The sequence below is a fragment of the Eutrigla gurnardus genome (assembly GCF_963514095.1).
Source record: "Eutrigla gurnardus genome assembly, chromosome: 6".
NCBI classification, from domain to species: domain Eukaryota; kingdom Metazoa; phylum Chordata; class Actinopteri; order Perciformes; family Triglidae; genus Eutrigla; species Eutrigla gurnardus.
In genome coordinates, this window is record NC_139920.1 from 28,290,366 (window position 1) to 28,309,676 (window position 19,311).

General features: G+C 45.0%; 1 protein-coding gene across 2 annotated transcripts in view; it reads right to left on the reverse strand.

Moving 5' to 3' along the window:
• Positions 1-19,311, reverse strand: part of cpamd8 (C3 and PZP like alpha-2-macroglobulin domain containing 8) — a 41,094-nt gene that overhangs the window by 15,493 nt on the left and 6,290 nt on the right. For both annotated transcript variants that reach the window (XR_014597338.1, XM_084012509.1), the window contains exons 9-30: positions 18,865-18,949; positions 18,658-18,766; positions 18,255-18,482; positions 17,997-18,167; positions 17,782-17,910; positions 17,490-17,688; positions 17,098-17,318; positions 14,966-15,115; positions 14,730-14,891; positions 14,498-14,640; positions 13,429-13,491; positions 12,265-12,496; positions 10,223-10,376; positions 7,861-7,991; positions 7,669-7,720; positions 7,208-7,506; positions 6,442-6,510; positions 6,201-6,357; positions 5,932-6,108; positions 4,763-4,844; positions 1,068-1,224; positions 906-980 (exon numbers count right to left, since the gene is read on the reverse strand). Coding sequence is in view for 1 of the 2 variants with exons in the window: in XM_084012509.1 (XP_083868635.1) it covers positions 906-980; positions 1,068-1,224; positions 4,763-4,844; positions 5,932-6,108; positions 6,201-6,357; positions 6,442-6,510; positions 7,208-7,506; positions 7,669-7,720; positions 7,861-7,991; positions 10,223-10,376; positions 12,265-12,496; positions 13,429-13,491; positions 14,498-14,640; positions 14,730-14,891; positions 14,966-15,115; positions 17,098-17,318; positions 17,490-17,688; positions 17,782-17,910; positions 17,997-18,167; positions 18,255-18,482; positions 18,658-18,766; positions 18,865-18,949 (3,245 nt within the window). In the remaining variant the exon portion in view is untranslated. The remainder of the gene's footprint in view (positions 1-905; positions 981-1,067; positions 1,225-4,762; positions 4,845-5,931; positions 6,109-6,200; positions 6,358-6,441; positions 6,511-7,207; positions 7,507-7,668; positions 7,721-7,860; positions 7,992-10,222; positions 10,377-12,264; positions 12,497-13,428; positions 13,492-14,497; positions 14,641-14,729; positions 14,892-14,965; positions 15,116-17,097; positions 17,319-17,489; positions 17,689-17,781; positions 17,911-17,996; positions 18,168-18,254; positions 18,483-18,657; positions 18,767-18,864; positions 18,950-19,311) is intronic.

A 19,311-nucleotide genomic window follows, 5' to 3' on the forward strand; every position in this document is an offset into this window, starting at 1 on the left:
CACACACACACACACACACACACACACAGACACTGAATAAACATCCATTCCGGCCATTAAAAAGTTGACTTTCATCTCATGCAGATGTGACCTCCCCTCTCATCCCTGAGATGATAGGCCTCCAGATCCACTCACTGTAATTGTTGCAGTCATCTTTTAATTAAGTGAAATTTGAGGGGGGGTTGAAGGTTCGGCTTTGATGTGAAGGATACCTTCTCATATTTGTATCAGTCGTAGAAGGACAGACTCTCAGAAGGAGAGAGATAGCAGAGGAGAGGGGAGAGACAGATGGAGGGCAGCCAGCGAGAGGAAACGCTCAAAAAATAGACAACTTTGTGGACAAAGGCTAAAAACTATTTAGAGGCTTATATATACGTGCTGAGGAATTTTGTTGTCATATCTTTCAGTGATTATGCAGCACATATGGGGCCATGTTTAATTGTTGAGGATGGCTATGAGTGAGAGATTAAAGAAAAATCAAACCAAAAACGGAGAGAAAAGTAGGGCAACGAGGGAGAGAGGAGACGGGGAGGAATGCAACCGAGGTGTCTTTCACGGAAACTTAATCGTCTCTGCACGTCAGCCCGAATCTTTTGATGTGGTCCCAAAAAAAACGTGATTAGATATTAGATTAGCAGCACTGGGGCATAACAAATATGAGGAGGCTGACTGCCAGCACATCCATCTTCACAACGATCAGGAATGCAGCGATACGTCTACACACGATTCCAGATTCCCAGCAGGCCGGCGGGATCGGCTGCAGCAGGAAGTGGGGCAGGTAGCGCTGATTAAAAAGACTGTTTAGCCCGCTGACATCATGAATGCGTAGATGGGATCCAGATCACGCCAAAGTGGAACATCTGACCTCCATTCAGCGTGTTAAAGTCACATTAGTGGCTGCTCACCTCCGTGGTTATCCCCGTCTCCAGCAGAGCTGCTACCACGTACGCTGTGAGGGAGATCTTCCCATGAATCCCTCCCTGTGGACGAAAAAAGACAGAGCTTCAGATTAAATCCAGTCATTCAGTCCGTTTAAAGGCAGCTATGAGGTGGGCACACCATCCTACCTGCAGGTCTTTGTTGAGGATGCGTCCCATGGCGGGGAAGGAGCCGTCATCTCGCTGATGTTTGATGAGCCAAGACTTGGCTGCGCGGAGCTCCTCAGGGTCGATGAAGATGAAACCCCGAGACTGAGCGAAGGACTTGAGCACAAATGCTGTCAACCTGGAGGAAGAAAAGATGGAGGTGGAGGGGTGAGACGGATACAGACAGGTGAGGGGAAGGAGATAAGAGAGGAGAATAAGCTTAAGACCCTTTGATACATGTGCTGACAAATCCCCCCCCCCCTTAAAAAAAAACTATCAAGAGTTTGACTGCAATCACTTTTTCAACAGAGTGAGCAGTTTCCCAACCAGTCACTCTTTCAGTCTGTCATCAGGGGAGGAGGGGGAGCCGATGGAGGCTACTGGAGATGGAGGGATGTTTTTGTCAAAGATAGACGGGAGAAAGGACTGGTATGTATAGACGGATCTGAGGAAATGAAAGAGGAAAAAAAAAAAAAACGAAAGGGAAGCGAGGAGGGGAGCAGATGGGTGCGGCGGGGTTTGATCGCCACCACAGGATGCGGCAGCTGCGCTCTTGAGAATGTGAAAATCGCACACAGGCCAATCAAGTATATTTCTGTATGTACGTTGGAGTTTCCCCAAAAGCATTCCGCAACTTAAACAAACACGGATCCCAGGGACGAAGGTTGCGGATCTGGCTGGCCTGGGAGTGCAACTGGAAGTTTATGAGCCGTGGTTTTAGTGCGGCCACGGTGGAGAAGGACCAGGGGGAACCACCGGAGAAAGGCCAAGGTCAGCCCTGGGGGACACGGCTGAGCTAATAAACACACACTCATCCATAAACAACAGACCTCCCGGTAGTGGTTCGAAAGAGCCTGCAGTCTTTGGCCAACGACTCCTCGGTGACAAGCAAGACATTCCATTACAGCACCCCTGACCACGACGGACTTATAGGAAGAGCTCGCCATAAAAACGACGAAGCACAAGATGGAAATGAGGAAATAAACAAACAGGTTGTGCTCTAGTTTCTAGTATTGCTCATAAGTGAATGCCAAGAAAGAGTACCAGGGGAGAGGAGTAAGGAAAAAGAGAAAAAAAAAGCTCTCATAAAGCAAAACACTAAATCTTCTCTGGCTGGAACCTGGATGTTATTCCTCCCTGGAAACAAAAGTAGGGAAGAAGCCGAAAGCCTGCTGGAATTTTTATAATGTTAAGTAATATTGTGTCACTGGCTTTAAATGCCGGGCCTCTGGGAAAGAGCGTAAATATGATTTAGTTTGGGGGGAAGGAAGGAAGCACCGGACACGCTCACTTCCACAGCTCGGCTGTTTGGCTGAGGGGTCACCCCTCTCCCGATCCCCCCCTTCCTTCACTCCCCTCTCCTGTTTTCTAACTTCCACATTCCCCTCGCTGAGCTACCCTTATCCAGCTCCACACTTCAAAGGGGGAGATCTGAAGGCCAGTACGAGACAATACACGGCTGTGCTCCGTGATAAAGCTGAGGTCGGCCAGCTTAATGGGGAATGTTATGAGTTGGACTCGGAGAAAGTGTTGCCCACTTCTGTTTCCAGTGGTTTTCACCTTCGACTGAGACGATGCCGGAAAAGCATCCAGAGATCTATCATTTAGCCTGAGATTAGACAGGATTACACCTCCAGGCTGGTGAAGATGAAATGATGGATTAGGCAACCAAACTGGGAAATTAAATCAAGACACCAGTGGCCTGTGGCTGATCATGTCTCCATCACCATTTGGTGGATATGTCTATATTTTTAATTACATGACTTCATATTTGGTGACTGTTCATGGCTTTGTTTTTAGCCAAGTTATAGCAAAAGAGAGAAAGAAACCTTCCAGTTTTGGCGCAGGACTGGAAATAGATATTGGGTTAATACAGCTGAAGATATCAGTTGTTTCAATCTCTGGTATTCAGCCCCCCAACCCTCACTAGCGCTGCTGTCAGATCAGTCTTCTTTGGGCAGACACAAATGCCATGCCAGCCTGAACATGTACAGCCGAGGACTGAGAATGTCAGAGAAAATGAAAAAATAACTGCCCTACTCTTAAAAATAATTACAGAAGGAGGGAGCACACTCTTGACAAGTTTGTTAAAAGCTTCTTTTATGTTTAGCTGTGACTTCAGCTCGTTTGAAATGGATGAACCTATGAACCTTTATTAAAAAAAAAAGTCTTTTGAAGCGGTGTTTGTGAGAGAGTCGAGGAGGAGGTTTTTCAAAGGGCGGCGGGGCTGAAGCGTACGGGGAGACGTTGCGTGCATTGTGGTAGATGTAGGAGACGGAAAGCAACATCACAAAAGCCTCAAGGTTAAGGTTGAAGCCGAGGTTATGTTTGGTTAAAAGGGCTGCAGCTGGGGTTAGCGGTTAGGAAATGAATGTAGCCGAGGAAAAGGCTTCACAAGCATGGCAATAAAAACCTATGTATGTTTGCACAAACCCACACCCGACCACAATGTTGCTCTGTATTTTCTGGATTTGCAAAAAAAAAAAAAAAACAGCAGGTAGTTCTCACTCAGCTCAGCGTGAACAAAAAAAAGGAGCCGGGGGTTAAAAAACATACTTTCTGGGCCACATGCTTCCCCGTCAGTGTCTCCCTGCCTCTGAATTACATGAGTGAACTCTCCGCTCTGTGTTAACAGCCTTTGGCACCGGACACGGCCAGCGCCTGCACACCAAAACCATCACCAGCCAGCCCTTGTCATTATGTTCAATCTTTTCATTAGATCCTGTCAATTTCCACTCAGATACATTTTTTACAAGCTGGAATACATTAACACTGCATTACGGCTGCTTTTAAGCATGCGGTTTAAACGCGGAGCTCCGCTCGTGAACTCTGGAACCAAAACAAAAGCCCGGCTTGTTTTGGACGCAGACGTGTTGTTGATGGATTCATAAAGTGTCTGGTGCAGGTTTACGGAGGGTTCACCACCTAAGTTGTGGCACCACAACCCACACTTGTTGCCCCCGGCGTGCCAAGGAAAACTCCGGACCGCCGCTTGTTACATCCTCATATCCTCTCGTAGTCATCGCGGGAAGAGTTCAAGGTTTCCATAGCAGTTTAATGTTACCAATTACACCCAGGTGGTGAGTCATTAAGAGGCATGCTCTGCTTCGATTTGCTAGACCATGTCAAAAAAAAAAAAAAGAGCCATTTGGTGAAGTGGCTCCAGACGACTTATAGCAGCGTCTCCAACAGCTGGTCCGCGGGGGCCGAAGCAGCGTGGGTCCACTCCGTCCACCGCCACGGATATGAATCCTGATTAACTGCAAAACAAACCTCCACAGCTTCGCCTACCTCGGGGGATCCAATTATGCAGTTTGTTTATGATTCTCTGCCGTTTATGTAACCTGCTGTTTCACAGCGCTAGCTCTATTAAATATCATAATACCCACCTCGGCTCATAAATCAACCGGAGGTATGCACGTTGTGTTGCGTGGGCCTCAAAACGCAAGCGGAGGAGCTCGATTTCACTTTTTTATTAATATCATGAGATGGTTCCTGCTCACCCGCCGGAGTGCAAACCTGAAATAAACACTAACCTGCGATTTTAAACAACAGGAATTGATTCATTTGAGGAACTTCATTGCTTTGGCCAGCAACCTATGTCCCAGTTAAAACGGAAGAATGTGGCTACAGCTACGGTTTGGCTGGTTGGAGTTGCTACACCTACGACGACTTACCACATACTGCCAGAGGAATCCCTCTCTCCGAAGGCACTGTAGGATCCATCCTGACGTTTGTAGGTCAGCTGTCTCTGGTAGCCTGGGTACAGAACAGGAGAGTGAGAATAGAACAGTTTCTCTCTCCACCACTGAAACCGCTCACACAGCATGGAATGGAACTGGAGATGAACTCATTCAAAGAAGATATAATGAGAGTAAATAGACGGTAAAGTGTATTTAATGTGAGGGGTTCTTCTTTAATCATGTGATCTTTAAAGTTTTGGCAGGAAATGAGAAGCAACAAAGTGAGACTGAACCTTGGGGCTGTCTCTTATAGGTGGTGCATTTGTTATTTTATAGAGTCCACAAAAATAATTTACATGTAAATCATCGGATGTTTGTTTCTGTGCTTTAAACAGCCCAGCAGCTGAATTCCCACTTTCAATGATGCAAAAACCTCTAAACATACAAATTATTTTGGAATCCTGAGGCTCGGCATGCAAAAAAAAAAAAAAAAAAAAAGGAAAAAAGGTCAGCGAGTCTTTGGGAGGGTTAAGTGGAGAAAACAGAAGGGGTGGAGAAACGTTTGGTCTGGGTAGCTGAGGAACAACATCCAGCTTCTTGTTCCGATCCACGATCCAAAGTATTCAGTGCCAGCCACGCCAAGGCTCCTCGTCAAGAAATCCACAGTCCCACAACCAGATCCTACCATCCAAGGTAAACTTCCCTCCAATAATTTCCAGAAAAACCCAACAACAGTGTTCAACGTGCCAACAATTAGAAAACATTCCTTCTGCTCAGCACAGAGTCGTTCTGTCCGGCCAGAAGGGGTTTTACTCGTGGAGATTCACGGTGCATTTAATTGATGCATTTCCTTTTGCTTAAACAGCTGCTATCTTACTGGAAGGTAGGAGGCGGGACTTAAGGTTATCTCGCCATACAGGTGGAATCTGTGGTACCAAAGGTGATCCATCATCTCAGTGGCACATGTTGTATCCGATTAGTCACAAGGAAGTGGTGTTAAAATAAAGTTTATGTGAAGTTAGAGCTCTTGGAACTCAACTTCTAATAAATATCTTAGAACAAATTATTAAAAGACAGAGGAATAAACTCAAACCCATGTTTCCCTGACACTTAAAGTCATAAGATACAAGCTTTTTTAAAGCTTAGTGAGGTTCTTTTTTTACCTTGCAGCAGATAGTCGGTTGCTTCATTCTCAACCTCCGAACTCAGCTGCCTCGTCTTCTGCAGGTACTTGAGAACAAAGACGTTGGGAGCAAAGTGGATCATGTTCTGCTCCCCGCATCCGAAGGGAAGCCGTAGCAGCTTATCCAGGTTGTTCAGAGTCGGACCCATCACATCCCCTGGTAGACGCACACATGGAGGTTTTACTAAGCTGTAGACGAGTAAATGTCTCTTCCACACAATACTATGTATAACGTATGCAAACGTTTACCAATCATAAATGCTGTGGCTCTCTCAGATCCAGGCACCATGTTGTGCGGGACCCCCAGAGTGAAGGCCTCGTTGTGGTTCTCATCAGAGTCTTCCTTCCTCCAGATCTTAAACTCCCCGACGGACCCCCAGCCTGTGGAGAAGCCGATGTGACGCACCTGGATGGACAAACACATTTTTGGTATTTAACTCTCTAGAAAGACAAATTACTACAACTATTATAAAAAGTGTAAGAGTCGAACCTGTCCAGGGAACTGGCCTGCCCACTGGAGGATCACGGACTCGTTGGACGGGTGTAAACCGTGGCCCACCTAGGGAGAATAGACAGCGGTCAACGAGAAAACACGACAGAGCGGTGAACCCCCAGAAAGCAACTGGTGCTTGTTTTGGACTCCCTCATACTGAGCACTAATAACGTCCCTCTGCCAAGTCTTAGTGATGCTAGTGTGATTCACTAACCCCCCACACACAAACACAAACATACAAACAGACCCATGTAGAGCACATTTCCACTCCGGTACTCGAGGTTTTTCATTGCGTAATCAAATTAAACCAAAGACCCCCGAATCCCACAGCTCATTCAACCCCCCTCCTCAAAAAACGCCGTCGTACCCGAGGAGATAAACGGATCCTATTGGGCTGCGATACGCTTTTAACTGCTGCCTTGAACGGGGGCGCGAGGCTGCTAGCGCTGGGGCTGGGGAGCAGTGTGCCAGCTCCAGAGTGCCATGCGAGCACCGAGCCATGGATCACTGAGTGCCCTCGGTGACATCAGACCATTAAGCATGACCTTACAGGAAGGCATGCCAGTAAAAGTGGCGCCAGTCCTCCTAACACACAGACCCCATGGCCTGCTGGGTCCTTTTCACTCTTTGTGCCGAAGCATCTGCTTGTGATCTGAACACATATCTGGTGCACTTCATCCTTCTATGTGCTCATCTGTCTATTCATTGCTTCTATTGTATATCCACTCATAACTCATATACTGCGGTTCCTTTCTCTCCTTACCTGCACCACGCCTCCCTTCCAGCTGATCCAGAAGCTGCGGAACTCGTCCCAGGAGAGGATGCCCGGTGTGGCGGCGCTGATTAGGGGCTCGCCCATCTTGCCCAAGGAGATCCAGGAGCGAGTGTTCTGCCTCCCGCCGAGCACGATCTCTAGCATCTCGGCGCTGTCGTGGGGGCTGGCGGAGAGGGCGAAGTGGGCGTCGTTGTGGGTCTTCACTGCCACCTGGAACTGGTTCATCTTGGCTGGCTTTTTCACATACTGATACTCATACTTGTTGGGGGTGGAAATGTGGATTCTCTCTGAGAATGGAAATATTAAATGCACTTAGGTATGGCGAAGGTGCACGAGCATTCATCAGTGGAGGAAACGTAATTAGGGAGATGATACAGCAGGAAAACATGACCTTTCATTGGTTTCCTGAAGAAAAAAAAAGATTGATGATGATATTTATCCGCACTTACCATTGGGACAGAAGAAGACGCTGTAGGTGTATTCCCTGGGGAGGCCTTCAGGCTACAGAGAGGAGGAGAAAAAGCACCACAAGTGGGATAAATCAAGGAAAAAGGTTCTGACAGACCTAATGTTGGAGAATTAAAATACATCAAAGGAGTTCTTCTCTATCAAGGGACAATAATCCATATCAGCTCTCTTACCTCCACCTGCACAGTTCTGCGGACATAATCCTGGCCAATCGGGGTCCTTCTATCGTCCACGTCGTTGCTCGTTTTGCTCGTCTGGAATCCATCTGAGCAGCAACTTGGTTCACTGTAGGCGATGGCACGCGCTGTTGTCGGGGCAACAGAGACCGGCATCAGCTTTCCTTATTTCAGTTACGTCACAGCACCATGTTACTCCTTTGGTTGTCTAGCCAAGCATAGAGCCGCCCCAAGCCAGTCACACTTTGGGTTCTTGTCTTGTCAGCTTTTTTATATAGATATTAGAGCCCGACCGATAAAGGATTTTGAAGGCCGATACCGATACAAATGTTTGTTATTTTAAAAATCCGATATTCCGGTATATCGGCCGATATTTTTTTTTTCAGAAACGCGTAACAAAACATCAACAGATTTCTCTAACATTAGTTATTTGTAGTTATTTATGAGTCTTCACTAAAATAATATGATAATGCAGTTTAAAATAAACTTGTTTATATTATTGTCACAACGGAACAGAGGAACATCAAAATATATTAAAGTAAACTGATAAATAAAATGTATAAAAATATAAACTTAAGATATAAAACTTAAAGTCCTTTGAACAAAAACACAATAACAACAACAACCAAACACAAAGTTACCAGTATTAAAAGACTTGGTAAGCTTCATAAATATAACTTTGAACAAGACTGGAGACAAATTCTGTTAAGTTCTATGAGGGTGTTTCGTCCGTTTCTATTTTATTTTGAAAATATTCATTTATCGGCCGTTATAAACGCCGATACCGATAGTTTGGAAAATGCCTAATATTGGCCGATAATATCAGCCTGCCGATATATCAGTCGGGCTCTAATAGATATATAATTATACATCTATATATATATATATATAAAATATATAAAATTGTAGATATGTATACAAAATGATCATGACATAACAGGCTTTGGAAAACATCACAAAGCGCTGCAGTCCAGAATCACGAGTTGCCCGTTGGCCGTTGCTCTCCAACGTCATTCGTGGACATCAACATACGTTACGCGGGACAAACATGTCTGTAAGAGGACTCCCAGTTCTCTTACTGGGGAGCACATTGGAAATGTGGCCCCGTGCCAGTGGCGTCTCTTTGTGCATGTGTACTGAGAGGGAAACACAAGGGGCCAGGGGACTAGGAGTGGGGCCATGGGGGGCCCATTGACCACCAGTGACCTGCAAACTCATCAACATGCCACTGAGTGTCACAGCACAGCTCCGGTTGCTCCCCCACTGCTGGCCTGCTTTGTTCTCACATACGTTCTGGAGGGGACTGTTTGTAACTCCGGGTGGGTGACCAGATCACACACAGCTCGGCCCCTTGGCCAGAAGAGCTCTCTTAAGTCAAAGGCTTTTTGTGAGGCGTCACACTGAGGGCACTGACGTCCCGGTGAAAGGCTGCTTTCTTTTCCAAATGGCATGCCTCTTAAGAATTCAAGTAATGCTATTTCCATGAGACAGCACAATTCTATCTGGATTGTTTACATTAGCAAACTGAAGCAAACCTACGGAAAACAAAGGCTGAGCCCGATTCCTTTCTCAGGAAATATAAAGTGGCTTTGTTACTATTTGTAGAATAATACAACTGTCTGTTTTATTATAATACTGACCAATGGTGAAGATGCATGCCTGGAGGAAATGTATTTGTCAAGTGTTTTGATTAATCGATGAATCGATTGTCAGTCCTATGATTCAACTAAATCGATCTGCTAAAATAAATAGAATAATCGTTTTGGCTTCACCAATAACCAATATAAATGTGTTTAATCTTATGAATTCTTAATTATGATTAATGTTTTAATACGTTTAAGACACTCTCTCCCCTGCCAGCATGTATTCTATTGAAAAATGTTCAAAATAACTGAGCATCACATTTTGATATTCAGCATAAAATATTATGCAGGACTACTTTTTTATAGAATAAATATGTTTAATAAGTAATTCTGTTTATTTTTTCACCTTTCAGAAGAATACAGATAGTCTCACTCACATTATTGCATGTTTATTTCATGGATATAGAATTTTGGTTACAAGTTACTGAATCGAATCGAATCATTCCAAAAAAAAAAAAAATTATCCTTGAATCGAATCGCCAACTACTGTATCGTTAATTGAATCGAAGCCAAAGATTCACACCCCTAGTTACAACTGAATGTGTCTGATTCCTGAATTTGCCCTTTGACCTTAACTGCAACTGGAGAAAATGTGCATGGAACAAGATAACGTTAGAACCCTTCAACCCTGCCAAAAACCCTCCTAGAGAGCTTTCCTCGTCTGATTCCAGCCCTCGGGGTGAATGAGTGATTTGTGAAAGCTGCTGTTGTTGTACCTGTGATGTTCGCCGAGCCCAGTTCGCTGAAAGACAACACGATGGATGTGGGTGTCGCCTCTCCGGGAGCGACGCACTTCTTCCTGGTGAGGTGGTGCTTTCCAGGGTGGCCGACAAACTTTATGCCTTTCGGAACTGAGACTTTAACGTGAACCTGGGAGAGGCGGCGAGAAGAGGAAAAGAGACGCATCAGACGGGCAATTGATCTCCTCTGACATGCTGCGATGACATCATTCCTGCCGGCGCATCCCTCCCTCATATAGCGTGTTCTCCTCAAAGCTCCGAAAGCGAGGGAAGAATTTTTCAAATCACATTGTGAATTTTCCATGCCGACTGACTCATGCTTCTCGAGGCTCCCTGAAGGATTATGTTCCACTCATCGTCCAATTTTCACAGAGGGCTCAGCAACGCAGAGGGATCTTTTAACTGTTCTCCATCCACACGCCACAAGTCGTAAATAACCCAGCAGAAAATATAGGAATCACATGTTGCCGCGGCGGACATCAAAGGAAGGGCTACTCTGGTTTGTATATTCATCTAACATGACATCAGGGCAGCACACGCACAGGCTATTTAACAGGCTCATCTGCAAACATCATGATGTCATCTGTGTGGCGCGCAGGATGGACCCATTTAAGGCCAAGGCAGAGCTTCCAGGGTTATTGGAAGTGAGCGCTAAAACGCACTTCTGGGCTAATCTCATCATTTTACATTACAAACCTGTGCTTCCCTCCGGTCCTCCGGGCCGACCTTCCATCATCATGTGTTGACATCAGTATATAAAACACCTTTAAGGGCCGTCGCAGCTTTAAGGGAATCACCTACGAAGCACACCCTGTGTTCTGGGTTTGGTTTCCAGCACCTGTGATGCTTTCTGTCTCCTCTTGACTTCAACACTTCCACACTCTGTCTGAAACTGAAGCTTTTTGTCGCCTTCATCGTTCATTTGTAAAGCCTGAAGAGACAACTTAGTAATATTCTGCAATATAAAACAACAAACATGCCATTCCTACTACACTTTTTTTTGCATCCGTCTGTAAAGCAGTTGTTTTTTCTTTGACCTTCTCCTTCTACAGTGTAAATGCATCTTTATGTGTTTCACCACACAACAAAAACATCCAGCAATCCAACCAACTTCCACAGACTTCTTTCCAAACAAACAAAGAAGTGGTAGTTTGTCGTGTGTGTGCGCGCGCGCCTGCATTGTCGAGCGGCTTAACCTCAGATAACCTCGGTGTTTATTCCGCAGAAACTATTTTCCAGAGTGAGAACCACACAGGATGTAAAATACAAGCAGCCTGAGAAACAGTAGCAGTAAAAGTTAATGTAGTGTAGGAGTTGCAGTCGTCATAGCAGGAGCAATAATACCAGTTGCTGGAGCAACAGTATCAGCAATAGCGGTATGTATGATAATAATATCATATATTACTCCTTTTTATTTAGTCAGCAATGTGGAAACAACATCCAGTACATTAGTTTAAGCAACAAGAAGCTGATTAATCACCCAACTCTTTGTTTGGTCAAGTCTGCGTCTCCTCTGTAGAATTATTTATTCTTTTTTTACATATATTATATTATAGACGTATTAAATATAATTCCTAATGATATAATTGATTAAAACATACTGGGGTTTACCTTGAGGATGGGCCAAGGGTCCTGCAAGATTATTTATTATGCGTTTTCAATGTTTCATGACTTTTAGAGAATCAGCTCCATTTGCATTAAGTGTGGTTTATAGAACATTTTAAAAAGTATTAAAACTGAAGAAATCATGAGATTTGGGAGGTTTGGGAAGATTACAATAAAAATGGTTGGGTTCCACTGGATTAAACTTTTGAAAATATTGAAAATATCCTCATGAACCCCAACAGCCGGCCTGAAAAACATTCTTCAAACATTATCCCACCTACGGCAGGCAAGACTTCTGTCAATTAAACCTTTGTAATACTTACTACGTAAGACGCACACAAGCATGGTGGACATGAGGACGTTTGTATTGTGTGATGCTGATGAAACAGAACCGCTCTCCTGTCCTGTCTTACCTCGGAGCAGGTAGACAGGTAGTTGTAGACGGTGAGGGGAACTTTGGTCTGCTCCCCTCGGATTAAGCTGTACGGCAAGGTGAAGTCCACGAAGAAGGGCTTGAAGGTGCGAAGCTCCGCCCTCTTCGCTAAGCCCAGCCCCTTTTCCTCCGACAGCCCGACGGCCTCCGTCACCCACGTGGTGATGGAGTCCGGCACATCCAGCCGCAGCTCGGCCTCGCCGGTGTCGGAGCTGCGAGTGAAGACATGTTGAGACGGTTGGAGGGCGATTTAAAAAAAAAAAAAAAAGCTTGCATCCTTTCATGCTTTCATACAACACACACACAAACACACAGCACCGACTACAAGGACGGGCTTGATGAATCACCGTAGATCACTTTTATGTGAGCACCTGTGTCAATACCAACACCTGCACCGGTGAAACACTCTGAAAACGGATAGGTGCGACGGACAGTCAGGTGTTGACCCGATCTGTTTCTTTGGACCAAACGGGCTGAGCTCATTATTGGCAACGCGTATTTAATGTTGGTGTTGGCAACTCGTCGCCCGGGCATAATAAACTTGAAAAACTCCATGCACGCCCTTCCTTTTGATCAGAGTTGCCCAAAAAAATCCCACTTTAATAGACTTTTAAAGGGGGGGGGGAATCAGAGCTTTGGACTTCACAGGAAATTAGGCAGAGCTGGAAGACCCATCCAAAGGAATCAAGCATATGGAAATCTATGGGCAGTTCATTTATATTGGCTGAAAATGAATGGAAGGAGCTGTTGAGAGAAGTGACACTCCGTTCCAAGATCGCCCAATTTAAATGAGGCACATTCACACCCAGAGGGGGGAAACGCTGGACCCTGCCGGAGGGATGGAACATCAGGCTCGCACCTTTCCTCCATCTTCACTCTCCTCTCCAACAACCCCAACTTCCACCTTTCCCCATCTCCGTTCGCATTCTCCTTCCCCATTTCTTTCCCCTTTTGTCTGCCCTCGCTTTCATTCTCACAGGTCTCATCTTTGTTCCTCTACTCTCCCTAAGTGCTTGAGATTGTGACTAAATCCCATATAAGTACAGGCAATCTGGTGCACCTGATATTTCTAGCCACAGGCATTCGACACACGCACACACACGCACACACAAAGTGAAAAATATTTATACAAAGATTTAAATACCTGACATTGAGGCAGTGCCACACCCAAGTCTCTGGGAAAAATGTACGCCTACGCTTCTCTGCTCTGCAACCAAAACACAAGCTGACATCAATAAAAGGTTTCAGCTGCTCACAATAAAACAAACACCATCATGGGAGAATGTATTATTCCGAATTCCACGTTGACAATCTCGGAGTCACGTCATGCGTTTGATGTTCATCACTAGAAGGAGACGGATTCGTGGCGCTGAGGAATGCCGATGAAAATATGGACAAACCAACATCTCTTTTGTCATGTTTTTTTGTTAAACATTACTCATTCGGAGACCTTATTCAACCCAGGCATGACAAATACTATTGTCTACAGTACTAATACTGACTAATACTACTAATATCATGCCAAGGGAACATTAGATGATTATTGCTCTCTTGTGGGTTTGCTTTTCAAATGAATTGTCAGGAAAGTAAACGCTTTAGTGACTGTGTGCGGTCCAGGCAAAGATCAAAATACATTTTTCATCACTAACTTGTTTTCTGCCTTCCGACATTAAGGAGAGAAACGAGGAGTTCAAACCCTTCGTGCTTAGATCCCAACACAGAAATCTGACAAAGACTCTATTAAACATCCATTACTAGACTGAAAACTTTTATGTTCACCTTCGTTTAACGTCTTTTATTGTCTATTGTATTGCAAATATGTTTTTATTCTCTTTGTCTTTCTGTAATGCATTTTAATTTTGCCTTTATTGTCTTTTAATTCTATAATAATAATAATAATACGACATGTTATGACGTGAAGCACTTTGAGTCTGCCTTGTGTATGAAAGGTGCTACACATTTAATTATTTTTCTATATCAAGATGTACTTGATTGGTTAATTACTTTGCTGTGACAGAAAACACCCCATGTTGATGTTGTGTTACTTTATAAAATGCTTTGCAAAAGGAAAAATTATAAATAAATGAATAAATTAATGATTTAATGATATGCATAAACATTTAAATGATAAAAAAAGAAAGGTGCTATACAAATAAAGTTTTCTATCAAAGTAAACTCTGGCGTCTCGCCCCTCTCTAAAGCAGGTCATTTACCTGGTCGTGGGTCGAGAGTGCATGGCGGCCACTAAGGTGGAGGAGTGCGGCTGGAAGGCGGGAACGGCCTCGTCCGTGTACATGCCTCCGCTCTGCCGGTGGTTTAAACTCACCATATCCGTCATCACCACCAGCCCCGTTTCCTGATGAACAAAAACACACACATCATGATTACGATGCATCCTTATCACCCCCGTCCCGCCGCCGTCTTTAAGGAAGCGTGCGTCCTCACTGAGAAGGCGAAGCGAGCGTCCTTGGTGATGTCCCAGTGCCACGGGAACACCGAGGAGCGCCTGCGTCTCTTCGAGGACAGCCCCGGCCACCAGAAGTGTCCGTCATCTTTGGGAACGCCGAAGGCATCCGACACGTCGAAGTCCGTCAGCTCTTTAAACACCTGTGGAGACGCCACGAGAAGATTGAGTGGCGTTTTAGAAGGTGGACGTCGCGATAGTGGAACATCAAACTCACCTTGTCTGGACTGAGCTGGAAGTCAGGCTTCAACAGATAGAGGCTCTTATCCACAGTGGCCACACACACACAGGAGCCTTTCTCTCCGCGGACGAGGAGGGTCACGGGGTCGCCGGGCATGGACTCATTAGCTGACAGGGAAACAGACACCTGCAAGCCAAGCAACACCAGTCAACCAAACCATAACATGACGTTCCTGTAGAGCAGCAAGCACCTGGATGTTACACCACAGTGAAGTCAGGATGCAGCTTTTAGTTAGTCATTGATCGATATTTAGATTAATTCAGAATTTCATTTACTTTTTTTATTTGTTCCTTTCATCAAAATGCACATTATAATATAAAGTTGACATCACAGATGTTAAATTAATGCATTTCATGATTGGAAAGGAGCAGAAAGAAGGAATATAATTCTTATTTTTTTGTCTGCCCCTCACTTACACCTTCACCTACACCCTTAATCCTAACAACAAAAAACTAAATAACCTGCAAAATAGACATTTTCAAGTTCAAAAGTTAAATTTCATATGCATATTGTGTAATTTGTCCTTCTTTATACATTTATTTAAACTGAAAAATATCTGTACAACCCTTTAAATCCTTCTGAATTCCAAAGCTTGACGCCGCTGACAGAAACAATAATAGAAAAGAATATTTTTTTAAAAACAAATCTCATTTTTGAAAACCAGCAATTGGCTTTAAATGAACCAAAAGGATAAATCAGTGCTCAAAGTTGTTTTTCTATTCATCTTCTAATGAATGAATGTTTCAGCACTAGACGGCAGTGTTGCCTGATAGCTCTTAAGTAAGCACCTTCTTTTTTTTTTTTGCACCTTATACAGTCGACGGACATAAATCCTGCCGTGCTAAATGGTCAGATGCGGTGGGAAACACGAGGACCGGAGAGTGGAAAACTACCGGCTTTGGAAGAGGGGAGGGCCGGTGAGAGTCGGCTGTTAAACTTTCACACATCAAAAACTATTTTCCAGCGGCACGCAGTCACAAATTAGCCCCGTTAATCGGTTCCGCTGCCCTCCTTTCACCACTCTGTAACCTGTCATCCTCTGCTGTCACGACCCCACTCATCTGCCTGCGGCCTGCGTGGCCTCTGCCTCATCATGCCCAACACACACACACACACACACACACACACACACACACACACACACACACACACACACACACACACACACACACACACACACACACACACACACACACACACACACACACACACACACACACACACACAGACGGAGTGTTGTAATGGCATACCAGGGAGCTGTAAATACTTCAGGGAGTTAACTCCACCTAATGCAGGCAGGAACCGGGGAGCTCTCCCAGGCCAACACAGCTGTTTGTTTACAGACATCACACTGTGGTCGGAGCTGGTGCATGCTTACTGGGACTCGCCTCCAAAATATATACACACTTTTTTTCCGTGTTTTTATTAATTATTACATAATGAAGCTGTTTTTATGATAACTAAGACATATCCAACAGCAATGTTTGGGCAAAGGAACCCCCAGTTATCATCGGTTGAATTAATAATGTGTGTTCTCTATTCTATATACAATTGTGGACTCTAAATTAAGTGTGAATGGTGAAAGCCCGGCGACCTGTCTGAGCTTCACCCTGTCTTCGCCCTGCAGCTCCAGCCTCCTCGCGACCCTGAATCGGTTACAGATAACAGACGGAAGGCTGCCCTTCTGTGTGTAGAACATCTTGGAAAAACATGCGATGTTCAGCTATGAAAGCCGCATAAGTTATTCCAACTTAAAGATTATTTTGTTACAAGTTACAAGACAGCAGCACACGAGTAGATTCAACCTCAAGAAACAATAACTGTTGCATTGCATTGTGGAAAACCTGATTTTGGCAAACTATGAAAGACAATTTTCAAGTTTTTAATACAGGTAACAAATGGTTAAAAGAGAATCAATATTGTTCTCAAAGCTAACACCCTTTGCACGTTTCTGTGGATGTATTTCTTTTCTTTTTCTGCCTGCTGTAGACAGATGACTAAACCTGGTCCTGGTGCATTAATGCTACTACTGTGACGTCCATATCAAATAAACTAAAGTGTGCAGGGAAAGGTGGATATTAAGCTTCATATTTGAAAATGATGCAAACCTTGTTCTCAAAGACAGGCTGGATGGGGATTTGGAGACTGTCGGTGACGCCTTCGCCGTTTTCCCTCACGTAGTAGACCAGCAGGCGGCTCAGAGGTGCCATGCTGTGGCTCACGGGGAAACGCAGATACGACACGCAGCTGTCCATCTCGGCCTGGGAGGAGGAGGAGGAGGAGGAGGAAGAGGCGGAGGAGGAGGAGGAGGGGGAGGAGCCTGCAACACCTGGCAGAAGGACAAGGTATTAACGACTAGGTATTCTGATGATAAGGTATTCAATAAAAAGAACAGACAGAATCACAGATGTGTTCATAAATATGGGATATTTTACCTCCTAACTGGCTGAGAGTAAAATAACACGCCTCCTACATCACGGATGGATAAAAGCACGCTTACCGGAGGCAGAAGGAGGCAGCTGGGTGGTGTGGATGTTCTTGTCGAAGGTGACCGTCGCCCTTTTCCCTCGGTGCGAGGCCGTCAGGTTGGCGGCTTGCTGGCCAGAGAGGATGATGTTACCCCTGGATGCCACCTCGTAGTGGAGGGTGAAGTTACAGGGGCAGGTGGACTTGAAAGCAACCTCTGCTTCTTGGCCCACCTACACACACAGAGAGAATCGTCATCGTTTTACCGACAGATGCAGGATGACGTACTATTTCTTTTTTTTTTTTAGACTGGACAGAAGACTGACCTTGAGAGGCGTGCTGGGGCTCTGAATCTGGATGTGACACCTGCTGGGAGAGTACCAGCTACTGATGGACAGGTAGCTGGGCAGGTACTGGTCTCCTACTGTCTTGCCGTCGATGGCTGTCACCTTGGTCTACGCCAAACAGAAACGAAAAGGAGTTTTGCTTCAAATGACCTTCTCACTTTCTGTCCACGTCACATTCCACTCGTGCTACTGACCTCCAGCCAGACATACTGGGCCGCAGTAGGGATGGAGGGGATCTCAAAGGTGGCCTGGCCGTCCTTGGAGATCAGCTCGCTGGTGTAGACGTTGTCCTTGGGGGTCAGCTCGGCCTTGACACGCACCCTCACGCCGTCAGCTGGACTCCCATCGGGGTAGGTCACCTCGATCTACAGGGAGAGCAGCAGGTTAGATATGAACTGGTCCTATTTTTTTATTAGAAGTACAGTCTCTAAAGCTCCGTTTCGCTGCCTCACCTTCCCTTTGTAAGGCAGACCAGGCTTGAACTGCTTGCGCGTGTCCTTGGAGTACTTGATGTCGATGAGCTGTTTATGGACGGGGGTGGAATCGTCAAACGTGGTCTGCCTGCTGCCGTCCACGCTGCTCACCGACGCCCAGATGCTCACGGTGCCCCTGAAGTGGTCGGCTACATCCAAGGGCATCATGTCTTTGACGCACAGGCTGAAGTTGGCAGAGCCTTTGATCTGACAACATAATAACAATAATTGTATATATGATAATATTATTAACAATACATGGCCCCGACTGATAATACAGACACAACTTTCATAATTCAATACCTTGAATGTTCTATTACATTCTTAAACAGGAGCATTAACACGCAGCTTTAAATCTATATGTGTTGTTATGTAAACTGACCTCCATGGTTTTAATGACAGGGTGGCCCATCTCATGGCGGTAGTAGCCCACTCCATTCACCGTCATGTTCACCGTCAACTTCCCCGTCACCGGCTTCCCAAACGTGTACCTGCACAACGACCACGCGTCAGACCGCTACGTCCCTCACAAAAAGGTCAAGGGTCGCTTGTGTTTCACGTATTCTACGATGGATGCGGAGCCACTTACTTGGCCCTGACGGTGGCTTGCTGGCACGAGCTCAGATCACGGATGTAGTGGGGCGGATCGATCATCAACTCAAACTTGGGCATCACTGTGACGGAGGGGACAGAACATTCCTTCATACATTTACATTTACATTTATATTTACATTTAGGGCATTTAGCAGACGCTTTTGTCCAAAGCGACTTATAATAAGTACATTTGTCAAAAGAAAGAAAACACAACATATCATCGCCAATAAAGTAAGAGCGAAAAAATAGAAACAAGTGTTAAAGTAGTAGCTGTTCAGCAAACATACCTTAAGAACAACAGTGCTATGATCAAAGTGCTATAGGTAAGGGTTACTCTGCTGTTCATCCAACATAATTATTATTTTTCTGTCTTTTAGAATAATGTGAAATGTCTTTTTCAATGACTAAATGGAGCTTTTATAGTTTAATTGTGCTCCTCAAT